General features: G+C 46.9%; 1 protein-coding gene across 3 annotated transcripts in view; it reads right to left on the reverse strand.

The window, feature by feature from the left end:
- The window catches only part of LOC149337815 (agrin-like), a 353629-nt gene that overhangs the window by 74902 nt on the left and 262754 nt on the right, over positions 1-15973 (reverse strand). For all 3 annotated transcript variants that reach the window (XM_089553543.1, XM_089553542.1, XM_089553544.1), the window contains exons 3-4: positions 8866-9093; positions 7903-8139 (exon numbers count right to left, since the gene is read on the reverse strand). In XM_089553543.1, the coding sequence (XP_089409669.1) occupies positions 7903-8139; positions 8866-9093 (465 nt within the window). The remainder of the gene's footprint in view (positions 1-7902; positions 8140-8865; positions 9094-15973) is intronic.

The raw sequence follows: 15973 nt of genomic DNA on the forward strand, positions 1-15973 counted from the left end.
TATTGTGACGAAGAAGGCGAAGCTGGTAGTGTCGCGGGGATTTCATTTTCTTAACGTTTTGAGCACCTGTCAGTCGTCGCCTGTGTCGGCCGATCCCCCGCAGTGGACCGACGACGGAACGCTCGCGCTTGGCCAGCGGTCATTAGATCATCTCACTACCATCAGTCATCTCGTCTCATTGTTCGGCTGGCCGCCACATAAAAATATTTTAAACTTTCACAGTGGAGAATAATAATCTATTTCGGCGGCAGATAATCCCGGACCCGGACGAATTTTTCTTTAACTACGAAGTTTCTGAGAAAGCTGTATAGCTTTCCTTTGCAGCCGTATGGCTACGCTCGGGTGGATGTCAATGAGTAATTGCTCCCTTATTGCAAATAAACGGTTGTGGAACAGCACGAACTAAATGTTACTGATATTCAGTTACCGCAGCATTTTTGGTAATACCATTAGCCCAAACTATCTATAGCACTATCGATAGCAAACGTTAGAGAACTAGCTTGTACTATCGGCAGTCTTTTTACACTATTGGTAGTTTCAAAAAAACATTTAAATGCTATTGATAGCAAATTTACCAACAGTTTTGCGACACTTCATACTGGCACATCCGCAACCTGCACGATGCCGGCATGGGAACAAATTATGAAATCTATTTAAATTTTAGCTTGCCGTTAGCCAGTTACGGATGAATGTATATTTGCGCATGAATGACTGCAGCGATGGCGCAGCGATAGACTATTCGCTTCGCATGGAAGAGGACCGAGGTTCGAATCCCAGTGTCGCACAATTCTGTACCAGGAAAAAAAAAAATCCCGGCATAACCCGGCTTGGGGTGCGGCCGGATTTCGGTTACCGGAACAGACAAAGCACTCCCTTATCAGAACAGGAATTAGCCACCTTGGTGCAGTACTTGGCCGCAACCTCCTACAAGGACACACCAATTAACGGTTGGCCCTCAGTCCCAAGCGGCTGCGGAGCCACTGACCAAAGCGGCACTCAGATCTGTGATGCAGCGGAGAGTGCTAAGAATATCTGACTCTGTGCAGATTGCATTGAAAACTCAACGTGGCGACGTTTAAGAGGGCACTGAGGACAGTTGTTTCAATTTTTTGTATTCGCGAAATTCGATATTAGTGCATTTCGTGGTTTTGTTGTAGCAGGAAAGATGTATTTGTTAGTGAAAGATGCGGCCGGATTCGAAACTGAAAAAAATTTTTCATCACCACTTTAATTCAAACTCGGGACTCTATGATGACAAAAAGTGACATGAAATGGCGTAAACCTGGACTCCGTGATTACCAGCCCCGAGTGGTGCAGCCTAGCAGCAGCCGAACTAGAATCTGCCACGGGCCGGTCGTTGAGGGCCTCTATCAGCCGTCGCTACCATCGCTCCATTTATGTTTGCACCAGCGTTAAAATGGATCACGTTCCAGATCACGACAACGAAGTTGTCTCATATTGAAGAAGGTCATTCTCCACTTTACATTCGTAGATCCCTGGAAGGCCTCATACCCTTCCTTGCGCAATGGTGCCGTGGTTAAGCGACGCGCCACTGCCATGCGATGGCGGGTCCTACCAGCAGTGAGCCTTGTGTAAGCCCAGGTTGCTCTTGCCGAGCGGAGCGACCAATCATTGATATAACTGCCACCTGCCACGGTGGGCAGTTTGCTCACATTCCGGTGGGCAGATTGCGAAGGCGCCGCAAGGACACGCGACCCAGGTGGCCTACCTACCAGGCTGCTCTCTGGGCACCACCTGACTGAGTCAAGCTCGCGATTTTTCGCTCACAATGAAGACGCAAGATTTTGAGTGTAACGGTATCTTTAGCGCTGTCGCTTTAAAATTCCAATAAGGAAGGATGTCCGGCAGGAAGACACGATCTCTCCAACCATCGCCTGTTTACAGAAGGTATTAAGAGAAATGCTGTGACGAAGCACTGAAGTTTGGGCTAGTTGGTGTTGATACATAATACAAAAATCTGTCGCAGCGCGAGCGAAAAGGGGGCAAGAGAGAACGCAGCGCTCGTCCTGTCGTGTGTGTTCTCTCTTGTCCCCGTTTCGTTCGCGCTGCGACCGGTTTTTGTATTATGTATTCAGAGAACTAGATTGGAACGAGTTGGGCGCGAGAGGTAATGGAGAATAATACCTCAGTGATCTGCGGTTCGCTGTTGATACTGCCTTACTAAGTCACACACGGGATAAGCGCGATCAATGAGTAGGCCAGACAGAGGAAAGCAGTGGGTCTAAAAATTAACATCCAGAAAACCAGAGTAATGTTCCACAGACTCGGAAGGGAACAGCAGTTTACGATTGATAGCGAGGCGCTCGAATGTAGTAAGAGAATACGTCTACTTAAGGTAGGTAGTTAGTGACCGCAGATCAGGATCATGAAAGTAAACTAACTACAAGAATAGGCATGTGGTGGAGCGCATATGGCAGGTTCTCTCAGATCATGAACGGCAGTTTACCAGTTCTCCTTTCAGAGAAAAGTATATAACAGCTGCGTCTTACCGATACTCACCTATGGGGCAGAAACGTGAAGGCTAATGAAAAGGGTGAAATTTAAATTGAGCACTACGCAGTGAACAATGGAAAGGAAACTCGTGAAGAGACAGGAATAGGGCAGAGTGGATCGGGAAGCAAACTCCAGTTAATGGCAACCTAGTCGAAACCAAGAGGAAGAAGTGGGCTTGGGCAGGGCATGTAATGCGAAGGCAAGATAACCGCTGGTCACTAAGGGTAACGGAGTGGATTCCAAGGGATGGAAAGCGTAGCAGAGGGTGGCAGAAAGTTATTTGGGCGGATGAGATTATGAAGCTTGCGGTGATACAGTGGCCGCAACTGGCCAAAGACAGGGTTAACTGGAGAAGTATGGGAGCGGGATTTAACCTGTAGTGGGCGTAATCAAGCTGCTGCTGATGATGGCCATGTATTCATTATTTATAAAGCATTTCCTTCGGCAAATTTACTAATTTCTCCGACCTGGTATGGCCCCCACAGCGTTGTCGTCTGGCCGTTTCAAGTATACCTTGGAATTGATGCCGCCCATCATACCACTGGCCTACGTTTTAGCTGTACCCATTACCAGTTTTACATCTTCACAGAGCCTTCTCTTCGTCAGGAGAGTACGCAAGTATGTAAGTGTGAACCATCACCAACGTAAACCTGTAATTAAGGCTGGTTAGGATGATTGTTGCCCTGTGGTAAAGCTGAAGACTAATTTTCAAGCGATCGTTTTTGCCGCGGACATAAAGGGGGCATAAATAATAATAATAATAATAATAATAATAATAATAATAATAATAATAATAATAATAATAATAATAATAATAATAATAATAATAATAATAATAAGAATAATAATAATAATAATGTTTATTGCCACTTTGTAGCTAATACAATAAGGTTCAGGCCCGTCAAAGCCAACAAGAGGCTTGAGTGACTGGGCCCGGCAGTTACGGCCAGGACTACAAAAAAAAGCAATAGATACAGTAACGCTTCTCGTTACACCCAAACGAGAGCAAAAAAAAACAAACAAAAATTGGAAAACACAGGTTAACAGCACAAGTATTCAGAAATTCAACTATAAACCAAGAGTATACGTCAAAATAAAAATAAAAATAAATGAAATAACGAACATTTTAAGCATAACTTCACTAACAGAAGAATACCAAAATCAACACAGGGCTTTCAGATGTATCTTCAGGTCACGCATAGAAGTTACAGCAAAAATTTCATCCGGTAATTCATTAAAGATTTCAGGTACATAAGCACAGCGCCTTGCTTTTCCGTATCTAGTTACACTGCGCGGTACATAATAACGAATTGTTTTCCTTAATTTCCGTTTAGGAGTATTAATAATTAAAAAGTCTGAATTCCAAAAATGCCGCTGAACAACTGTCTGCACAAAAAGAGAATGAAATGACGGAAGACCTAGGAACTGAAAGACGTCCGTGCCGGATGGCATGTGACAATTGTACACAATGCTCTTCAACATGTTTTTTAGTATACTATCAATGCGACAATGCCAGCGTGAAGGACATGGCGCAAATGCAGTTAAGCCGTATCTGAGAACACTGTACGCAAGTGCATGAATTATAGTTTTTTTCACCGACATCGGCGCCAAAGACTTCATATTGAAGAGTAACCATGTAACCTTCCGTAGCTTAGCACACAGATATGCCAAGTGGTCATGCCAAGATAAGCTGCTGTCAAAAAACACACCAAGATATTTGATCGAGTTTACATATTCTATTGGCTTGCAACCACAGGGAAGGGAATCATGATCATGCAAGAATACTTGTCTGTCTATGAGTAGCGTCTTTAAAGGATTTCTGAAACATATAATTTTGGTTTTGTTTATGTTCACCGAGGTTCCATTCTCGGAAAACCATTTCATGACATAATTAATGTTTTCCTGCAACACATTCACTGCCGTCTCGTAGTTAATATGCTTCGTGAGCAGAACTGTGTCGTCCGCGTACTGAAAAATCAAGCACTTGGATGTTACTGAGCTGAGATCATTTGTGAATATATTAAAGAGCAATGGAGATAGAATAATAATAATAATAATAATAATAATAAATCCGCGGTGGCTCAGAGGGTATGGCACTCGGGTGCTGACCTGAAAGACGCGGGTTCGATCCCGGCCGCGGCAGTCGCATTTCGATGGAGGCGAAATTCTAGAGGCCCGTGTGCTGTGCGATGTCAGTGCACGTTAAAGAACCCCAGGTGGTCGAAATTTCCGGAGCCCTTCACTACGGTGTCCCACATAGCCTGAGTCGCTTTGGGACATTAAACGCCATTAATTAAACTAAACTAATAGTAAGAATAAGCTTTTATTGTTTACATCAATTAGTTGATAAGACTAGAGAGCTGGGCTAGTTGATTCTGCTTATCTGTGATTTGGATATGTGTTTGAACAGAAATACGACCTGAAGCACTCTTCCACGCCCGCCAAAAATTACATGAAAAGGATGGTGGACCATGTGAAGTATTTCAAGTGAACGTCTTTCGATAAGCATTGGGCGCCGTCCGAGGGGCAAAGAAAGCTAGTAGCTTAGTGCAAACTGTCCCCCAGCCGCAAGAGCAGCGAAAACAGAGGCGTTCACTGACAGCATACTGGGCTCCATGCTGCGGCGGAGTCGCGCAGTGACCGACGGGAAAGGCTTGCGTGCGTTGTGCGGACGACATCAGGTTATGATGAAAAGACGTCCTTGAAATTGTTACCTCATTTTGCAATAGAAGCACAAAATATATCCGACACCTTCACGTAGCGCAAAAAGCAGTTCTTCAGTAACCGGTGCTGTAGGAATGAATTGCTGCCTAATATAATCATAAATAATAGTTGCAAGCGTGCAAATAGTCTGACACAGTTTCCACAAACTTCGTGCTGCAGTTTAGTACAGTAAAAAAAAGTTAGATGCGGAAAACTTATATATCATATCTTTTTGTTCAGTACTGTACGACCTTTCGGGTAGACTAAAGGGTTTTGTTGCCGGTATGTGTATGTTCTGTGTGCTCTTCCCTGTTCTCGTCTTATTCACACTACTTTTTTCAAATAGGCCCGTGCAGAGTGAGGTGATGGGCACATTGTTTTCAGCAGGTGGCGTAGAGATTTTGAATGCGAAAAGAAAAAGGCCACTCATCGGTTTCATGCAGTCGGGAACGCAGAGTATTGGATGAGGCAATGGCGAGCAGGTGTTGAAGCAGTCTTGAACGTGGTACACTGGATTGAAAGGGGTACGTACTTGCGCAAAAGACGGGACGAAAACGAGGAAACACAAACGACATGTACAATGCGCATTGAGCTTGTGATTCCTCGTTTTAGAACCGTCTTTTGCGCAAGTACGTACCCCTTTCAAGCATGAACCAGCTCGCCCAGATTATAGTTTTAATTGAGGTACATTGGATGCAGACATTGCATACCTGAACGAAGACCGTAGCGTTATAACAACGCGTAGCAACTAGCCTTACCTACTTAATGCTTTAGCGCTGCGTTGTTCACCCCAAAATTGGTCACTAACCTCGCTGTGTGCATAGAGTGCGAGTGATGGTCGTCCGTCCTTTCACTTTTCCTCTTTCACCCTGTGCACGTCGAGCCATGCTATAGTACTATATGTGCTGTGTCCGATCCAGTTAGACGCAGCGCGTATGGTGCCAGACGCTAGCGTTTTGTGTTCTACGGTCCCTCACGGGGCCTTCGTCCAAGCATCAGCGCTGTTTTTCCGTACTTTCGTGCATTGTCCACTTTCTGGCATGCGTGTTAATTTTAGTCAGGGAACACTGTCTTGATTATGTTGTCAGTAGCAAAGTAGAATGGTATAACAATTAGAGATCACTGCGGCGACGCGCATCGGGAGAACGCGAAAGCGTTGACGCCGCCTCGGCACTCTTCGCCTCTCTTTGCCTCTACCGTTCCTATTGTTTGTTAATTAATTTATCTACTGAATTAGCGAAATTATCTTAGGCTTTAATTATAGATCGATTTATTTACTCTGATTATACCCTCTGTTATCTGAATCAACAAGTTTGATTTTTCAAACTTGGCGCCGTGGTTGCTTTCCCGTCCACTTACTATATCCCCGTCCAGCCTATTCAGCCACCCAGTGGTTTTATAATGATAAGTAATTAGTTCATTAATATATGTGAATGAAACTATCTGCTCGATTATTATCACTCATCAAATACATATAATTCATTTCAGACTATTTTGCCGTTCGCTTACTATATCTACGTCCGCGCTATTTCGCGTTTTTTCGAGATATTTGGCTCTAATTAATTACCTAATTATCGAATATGTATATATTTGTTTCACAGCATCCTCACACCGTCCTCTATCGATCACACCTATCCGTTCGATGCTACCTCTTTTGAGAACGTAACGACTGCTCCGGACGCGTTTTGCGGACACGTTTGGTGACATGAAGCCGCCGACATAGCCTAGAAATGCTTTCGCCGTAATAATAACCCAGCTTGAGAAGACTGAGTGCTACACTCGCCAAGGCGAATGAATTCATCGTACAGAAACCAAAGAATCGGGCTAAAAAAACTGACAGAAAAACACTCATCAAAAGATTACAGCTTCAGACCCAAGGCGCCCGGAGTCTACCTGTTCAGACTGTTCTCAGTGTGGTTTTAAAACACCGAGTGGATCGCTACATTCATTACCCAACTCTTAAGCCGCACTCATGCGTTTAGCCGCAGCACGAGCGCCATTTCGATGCACGAGACGAGCCCGTAGGCCGAAGTCCCTGACAGCACTCAAGCACGTTCAGTTCCATCGTCGAATTCGGGTCAGTCATGGCATTGTGCTTGGCGTCTGCAAGGAAAATTGTAAAAAAAAAAAACAGCGCCAAGCATCGCGCGATGTGCCGTAAATTCTGTCGCGCAACTGTACTCTTAAAGGTTTGGTTCGGTTTGTTTGGGTTTAACGTCCCAAAGCGACTCAGGCTATGAGAGACGCCGTAGTGAAGGGCTCCGAAATTTCGACCACCTGGGGTTCTTTCATGTGCACTGACATCGCACAGTACACGGGCCTCTACAATTTCGCCTCCATTGACATTCAACCGCCGTGGCCGGGATCGAACCCGCGTCTTTCGGGTCAGCAGCCGAGTGTATTCCTCATAAAGGGTCGGAACAGAGAGCCGCAGTGTTTACTGCGAAATTTCTGCGCTGTTATTAAACTCACGAAGAGCGGCGATTTGGGTTCATTAGGAGTCGGCAAAGCAGCGCCAAAGACAGAAAGAGACGACTTGTCAGTATTCTTTGTTGCCTACTGCTATTCTCTGGAGCCTACTGCAGCCGCATTCTCTTCAACCTGGAGGTTCTCCGTAGCTGCTGTCAAGGGCTGACTACTTGGGACATCGTCCTCCTCCGCGTGGGATCAATCGAGAGCTCTCACCGCAGGGTCCCGTGAAGCGGTGCTGCACGTCTCGCATGGCGTTGCAGGCGGCCCGTCGCAGCTCGCAGCTGTTCGGGTAGTCGCGGCCGTCCGAGCCGCACACTGGCCGGGAGCCCCGGGCGTCCCCGTACGAGACGCACTTGTCGGGGCAGACGCAGTCGGCGCCCCGGCCGTCCAGCGTGGGCCGGCACTCGGCGCCCCACTCGCAGCGCTTCTCCAGGCACGGGTCGGCCACGTCTGCGGGGAATTTGTAGCAGCCGCGGCTGAGGCCGACCAGCGAGCAGGCCAACAGCAGCAAGCGCGCCATCGTCCTCACGGTGGCCCTACTCCTGATGGCGGCGGACGCATCGATCGAGCCGCGCTTGCGCCGCGCTGCGGCTTCCGGCGGCAGTCACGTGACTGGAAAAGCCGCGCCCCTCAAAAAGTCTGCCCCGCTCTTCGCAGTGACGAGTGCTTCGACTGACTGAAACGGCAGCATGAAGCACTCGGGCAAAGAAGGCATGGAAAAGCAACGAATGGTACGGCAAAACAGCGCTGACGGACGGGACGGAAGAGAGACAGACACAGGAGACACTATTCCCACAGGAGATCGCCTTGCTTAATCAGTGATGATTTCCCGTATGTATGTCATGTCATGTTCGTCCCGTAGTGTTTTCCCTTCTATGCTTTATATTGCCCACTTCTTTCGCAGTTAAACAATTTGGTTGTTAGTTCAGCGCCTGTGTCTGTCTCGTCTTCTTCCGTCCCGTCCGTCAGCGCTGTTTTGCCGTACCATTCAACATGAACCAACCAGCTCGACTCAGCCCTCTCCTCAAAAGCAACGACGCTGTCCAGACCTGCCTGTCGAGTGACGCGCTGCTTGGTGCCTGCAGTAAACAAAGTAGCTGAAAGCACATTTCCCTTCCACACCCCAGCAGAGACAGGCCCTCCATGCAACTCTGGGGTAGAGAGGAGCTGGCTCACCACACGACCCCTGGTGGGCGACCACGATCCTCTTCTGGCGGATGCAGGCCGTCATGCGCAGCCGGCACTCGGACGAGTAGGTGAAGCCGTCCGAGCCGCACACCGGTGCGAACAGGGTGTCGGCGCACGACATGTGGCAGCGGCAGTACGCCTGGCCCCGGTCGCTGTGGCACTCGGCGCCGAACCGGCACGTGGTGCGCGAGCAGGAGTCGCCCTCGCCCCGGTGGCCTGCACGCACACGCATTGGTCGGAGTTTGAAAGCGCCATTTCACGCACGCTGGCGGTAGAAGCTGCGTAATATGCTTAATGTGTATATGTATATGCTTAATATGTAATATGATGCTTAATATGTACCAAAACACAACTCGTCTAAACCTTAGGAAATTGCCCCAGTACTTCAAAAAACTGTGAACCACATTGGATGTTATACGTAGGTTTTTCTACTGTGCTTCCTTTGTTTACAATTTTGTACTGTTATTTATGTCAACTTGCGCTATTCCTAGTAGCTCATTTTCGCGAATATGGTGCATCACATACTGTATTATGATGCCGCAACTAGTTTTGTTTTTGCGTACGGTGTACATTGCTATATATGCACATTATTTTTTCTCAACTTCACAGTTCTGCCATGTACGGTCTCGTGGGCCCCGTCAAGCTGCTCACTCAGCTTTTAGCCCAGGAGACCATTCCAGTTCTTTCCGGGAAAAAAATAAAGAATGAATGATTGATTGATTATTCTTAAACGGGTACAGACGCAATGTTTTTGGCTGAGAATTTTTTGTCTTGCAATCAATCAATCAATCAATCAATCAATCAATCAATCAATCAATCAATCAATCAATCAATCAATCAATCAATCAATCAATCAATCAATCAATCAATCAATCAATCAATCAATCAATCAATCAATCAATCAATTTTATTTTCCCATAGAAAGTACAACGAAAAAGGGTGGCTAAACAAAAAGCCGCTTCATTGCTGTTTGACAGCTCCAGTCACCAATCAGCACTGACGTACGAAACATTTGTGCGCGAATACAAAAAATAGCTTGTTATTTGTGAGAAGTAATGAAAACAATCAAAATAGCGACGAAAATCGTATACATCTTCAGAAATGCAAGAAGTAGGTAACAAAATTCCGATAGCATAGTGTATTTGCTTTGTAACCTTGTTTGTTTTTGTTATTATATTTTCTCGTTTCAGTTGGTAACTTCGCCATTGTTGCTGATCCTAATGCATAGTACTTACTAACAAATGTATGTACCCTCTCCTGCTTAGACCAATTCGGTCTGAAGTATTCTGTAAATAAAATAAAATGAATAAATACCAGTGGCACTGGCTGACAATATTTTTATAATGAGTTCAGTGATACTTTGGGGGTTTAGTACGTGAAAAATCAATATCTTGCGCATCATTGCTGATAGCGTGTGTCGAGTCATCGTTGTACCATAATTAGTTCGTTACGATGGGAGCAACTAAAGTGCCTGATTACGAAAGCACCAGTAAGAGAAAACAAGCTCAAAACATCAGTGCACAGCGTTAATATTTAGTCCCTAACGATTTTGCACCGGCAGTTTTAGTCTGGGTCGGTGCCAGCTCTGGAGTACCCTATGACGTCACGATCGACCTGACAATCTGGGCAGCCACATTACGGTGACAGCGGCGTCGCAGGCAAGCACTGGCTGCTGCTGAGGACAACCACTGAGTTCGGGGACGTCGCAGTAGTTAGGGCAACTGTACCTTGACGTCATTCGATTCGGGTGGAAATGCCGAGCAGCTGCAGGGGCAACATTCACAATCACGTTAAACAATGCTCCACTTAACGCCTGTGGCCCAAGGTAGTTGCGAGGCAACTCCCTACGGCAACGGCGATATCGTTTGCTTGCGTTCGAAATTTTGCGCCTGTACCCGTTAGCGTCTATCGATAGAAGGGTCAGGGTTCGGTCTAGTGGGTAGTCAACATGAGGATCCGTAGCGCACAAAATTGAAGGGACACGACACAAGCGCTAAACTTCCACTGGACGATCTTTATTTGGCACGGACAACCTTAAAAAGGTCACGTAAAGTAAAGGTATAGATAACTAACAACGATTGTCTTGTAACACAAAATTGTGTTAGTGATACTTCGGTGTCATTATCAAGGCAAGACTTAGCTTTCTTAGATTCAAAGCAGCGGGCGATAGTGTGAAACGTGCTCACTGATTGGCGGCTTGCATTGTGTTTTTTCTCATTCCTTGAAACATCATGAACTTGACAAGGTAATCGTTGTTAGTCATCTATACCTGTACCTCACGTGATCTTTATAAGGTTGCCCGCGCCATATAAAGATCGTTGAGCGGATGTTTAGCGCTTGTGTTGTGTCCCTTCAATTTTCTGTGCTATGGATCCTCATGTCTATCGATAGACTGCCGTGTTCAAGCGACGCCACTTTCAGTGAGCACGTAGGTTTTATGAGGCTCGAAAGAAGAAAGTGTGAAATACAGGTAATTTTCGCAAAGATTCTGCGTCTTTAAGGAAGAGAATTTCCGCTAAACAGTACGTAGTACCGCTTTTCCTACGGCTCGAAGCGCCAGAATGTTGTGTTTCTTACTTGCAGTTTAAATGCGATTTTGCAGCGGCTGTCTTTTCAAGGCGGCTGAACAGACCACAAAGCGGGAGAACAAATTGCTAAATGCGAGGGCGGTGCGCGTCGGAAACAATCTTTTCGGTAAATTGGCGGCTGGAGCACGGGCATCGCTGGAAAAGCCTTCATTTTCTATATACTGTATAGATCATGACCAGGCTTGGAATACATACTTTCGGTAAGCGACTACGACATAACACGCATTCAGAAATAGAAAATTTCGGTCAAATTCACACATTGTGCCCCGCATCTCCCATAAGCGTTGAAATGATCGGATACATCTGATATCAGTTATTAATTTTTTAAATGCGACTGCAGGCTTGAAACAGAACTAAGAGGGAGAGAAAGTAGGGCACAATGCAATAACGACCAAACATGCAACTTGGGTGCGCTGTGAATTATTACACGGGGACACAAGTGTTGACAAGTCAGTCATAACTTACCTTGATGGCGCTGCATTGCTTCTTGAGTAGTCGCGGCGTCACAATTTATTCAGGTAGATCGCGAATTCAAGCTGTTCTTGTCCTGCCATCCTTCTTTACTAAGTCGTCTTTGTGTGCGCTATAAAGAACTGTCCCATAGGACATCATCATCATTATCATCATCAGCCTGACTACGCCCACTACAGGGCAAAGGCCTCTCCCATGTCTCTCCAATTAACCCTTTCCTTCGCCAGTTGCGGCCACCGTATCCCCGCAAACTCCTTAATCTCATCCGCCCACCTAACTTTCTGCCGCCCCCTGCTACGCTTGCCTTCTCTTGGAATCCACTCCGTTACCCTTAAGGACCAGCAGTTACCTTGCCTTCGCATTACATGCCCTGCCCAATAACCCTAAACGCATATTGCTGTTCACACTCAACTCCCATGGAAAGAACAGCTTTGAATTCGCGATAGTGGCCCTTCTTGTCTCTCAGTCGCGATTGACTTGAATGATTGTGGGCCGGCTACAAAAGCAGAAATGGACCGCCATCGAAAGGCTATGTGAATGGAGTCTACGATCGGCACCGGTCGCGTCGTACGGATGCCCTCAGTCATGACACATGTTTTACCAAAACATGAAAAAAAGTTGATTTTCAAAACATACTCTCCAGAGCCTTCGACACCGCGCAGTTATCACTAGAGAGAGCTCTTTAACATGCAGTTGATGAACATTTTTCTTTGACTGAGGACCCTGCTCGCTGCAGTGTTTCGTGGATACCTTATTTCTGCGTATGTAAAATCAGTGATACATGTTGAACAGGACTCTCAGCTGGTTGCATTTCGCAGCTGTGAGCGGCCCCCGTCCGAGAGTGCATGGAGGGCGCGGCTCGAGGGTCCTGAAATCCCAGAGTGGGAGCAGCCCGTGATTGCATCGGTGAAGCAAGAGAGTTGGGGTTTGAAGCCCCAGCAGCTAGCGCTGAGAAGCACCGCTGAACGAAGGAGTGTGGCCGTCCGTACTGACTGTGTCGCCCCATTACACTTGGTGGAGGTGCTGCCTGGCGAAATAATTGGTAAATTGGTAAATTACTAAATTGGTTTTCGAGGAGAGGAAATGGCACAGTATCTGTTTCACATATCTCGGCGGACACCTGAACCGCTCCGTAAGGGAAGGGAGGAAGGTGGGAATGAAAGAAGAAAGAGAGAAAGAAGTGCCGTAGTAGAGACTTCCGGAATAATTTCGACCACCTGGGGTTCTTTACCCTGCACTGACATCACGCAGCAAACGGGCCCCTCTTGCGTTTCGCCTCTATCGAAACGCGGCCGCCGCGGTCGGGTTCGAACCTGGGTACCCTGGCTCAGTAGACGGGCGCCTTACCACTGAGCCACCACGGCGGGTAAGAAATACTTGCGCAGACCTCGTCCTTGAGAACCAGGCGTTGATGCAGCAAGTCGAGCATATATCCATCTATTTCTCCGACCACAAAGCTTCCTTCGTGACAATCAAGAACTGCTAGTGGAGTGTTTCTTAAAGAAGGAAAATGCGTGAAAAATGAGTTGTCTGTAATTGTACTAGTACATTTCTTGCTCGAATTCTTTGCCTCAATCTATCGAAAAGCTGGATCGGCTGATGAACTGCGCTCAAATTTCGCATGAAGAACTAGTTTAATCGTTAGAAATTTCTTTCTCTGCCAGTCGAGGCAGGTAGTACTACGGCCGCCGAAGACGACGGTGCGAAGCTGAGCAACGAGCTAATAAAGGCTTTAAAAATGAAAAGAAATAACTAGTATTAGCCTCAATCTCGTAAAGCGTGCTCTGTCGCGTGGTTATCCTTATTGCGGCAAAGCGCCCCTTCTAGGCATGAGACAGGAAAAAATACACATTTCAGCAACAAAAAAGTGATAACGAACAACCGACTCGCCAAACAGCGTGCTCTCTTGGCGATGATTTCGCCAAACGGGCCCCACACAGATGTCGCTGCGAAACAATGGCGCAGAGGAGACAGGGCAACCTGCGACTACCGTTTTGCACCTGTGCAGGGAAACGCAAGCATGCGTGCAGTGAAGCCAGCGGAGGCATCTTGCTATAGGTGGACCGGAAAGCGGAACGGGAACAGTTTCGAGATAGTAATAATAGCATTATTTCGAATAATTTCTTCTTGTTCCTTTAGAGTATTTTGGACCATAGCCATCGCACTCGAGAAAGAACATCGTGCCAAGGTCATCACCGGGATATGCGAATTCGCTTTGCGGCAGATAGAGAGGAAATAATACTGGACTGAAAAGGATCTGCCCGACGACTTCACACTGAAGGTCCTTTCAAAGAACTTTTTTTTTTTTCGTGCAATTGAGGCCAGATCCGAAGCCCGTCGCACCGTCTTGCTTTCAGCTGGTATCAACTGCGCCAGTGCTCCTTCCATGGTGATATATGCACTCTTTTTAGAGCCGGGGTTGAGGCTGCTCAGTCTTAGGTCGCTGGATCGAATCCCAGCGGCATTTCGAAGAGCGCGAATTGCAAAATTACCAGTATGCTTTACGGCGTCAGAGCACGTTGAAGCACGTTAATTCTACCCAAGGAGGTAGAATTAATTGAGAGCCTTCCATTTCGACGTCGCTCGTAGCCCAAGCCGCTTGAGGATATTACGCAGCACTTGTTGCTACTGCATACACTCTTATAATTGCTGCGAAAATGTCCTGAATTTGCGCTGACTAATTCGCATGCTTCCTGTTCCCTAATGTAGCACTCAGTTTCTTTTTCGGGGCTAGCTGCCTCGCTTGCGATCTTATTTCCAGCTTCCATTTTTACCTGCAAGCCTCAACCCTACAGATGAGTGCCGTAAACACGCACCTATTATGCTGTTTCATTTCACGAGTATGGATTAAATTATTTTGGTTATTTGTGCTGGTAGACAAGTGCACTCCACCTCACTTTTATTCGCAACGTGATATTTTCTGTCGTGGTCTGGATTTGCCGTCATTACTTTACCTGAAAAGAAAGGGCTAGCGGAGTAGGTTTGAAATTTCAGCGAAATTCTTTAGACGGGTGTGACAAAACTCGGCGCAAGTCTGAAAAAAAGGTAACAAAAAACAGCGCTGCGCGCGCGGCTATCTCGCCGGCGCGCGTTGTAAAACGGGAGAGAAGGAAACCCTGGTGAGCGATTAGCCCTGTGTGCGTGGCTGCCCCCTCCACCAGCGCTCGCCGGCGCGGAGCGCGGGGGGATTGCCGTCGATTGTTCTAGAATGTTGGAGATGCTTCTACTCGAAATCGGCGGAGAGGGCGTAATCTTGCGTGTGCTAAGACATGCGCTCCTCCTCTTCACTAGTGCGTCGGCGGCGGCGCCACGAGAGAAAGTTCCAGATGCTCCTCGAAGGGGGACGTGCGCCCAGCGCGAAAAGGAGAAGGAGACTGCACCGCCATTACTGTGTGTATGTGCGCGCCAGCCTTGGCGCGAAGAACAGACAGACGTGGAACAAGCCTATATAAGAAGGGCGTTGGCCGCTGTCGACTTGTCAGAGCCGCCGTTTAAGCCCGCTCGACTCCCGGGACCACAGCACTCGCCCAGCCGCGGTTCAACGAGGCAGCGCGCGCCAGTCTACGGGACGGCATCGTCGTGTACCTCTGGTCGTCGGACTGTCGCAGTGCCCGGTGAACAAATTGTGTGTTGTTTGTTTGCCTCTCTCTTGCGTTAGTGCACTTGAGGTGCAATATCCCTTTTGTATTGTAGTCTCTCTAGAGTTTAACTTTGCATGAGTTGCATTTTTTGTTAATCACCTTGTATGTGCTTGTATTAGTGAGTGTAAAATCCTCTGTATCGTCTCACTGCTGCATAAAGTTTGCTTTGGTTGTAAACCTTTGGCTCGGACCCATTCTCTAGCTTGCGACCGGCGAAAGCTGGACAGCAAACGACCAAAAACCTCTTGTCACTTGGTAGCTGTTCTCCGCTCAACTTGCCACGTTTATTTATTTATTTATTTATTGGAAATACCTGCAGCGCCCGTAGGCATTATTGCAGGGGGGATGAGGATACATAACAGAAGAATAGGCCAGAAAAAAAAAGAGAAAGGAAGA

This window comes from Amblyomma mixtum, chromosome 7 (genome assembly GCF_055824585.1).
Source record: "Amblyomma mixtum isolate Tamu chromosome 7, ASM5582458v1, whole genome shotgun sequence".
Lineage (NCBI taxonomy): Eukaryota > Metazoa > Arthropoda > Arachnida > Ixodida > Ixodidae > Amblyomma > Amblyomma mixtum.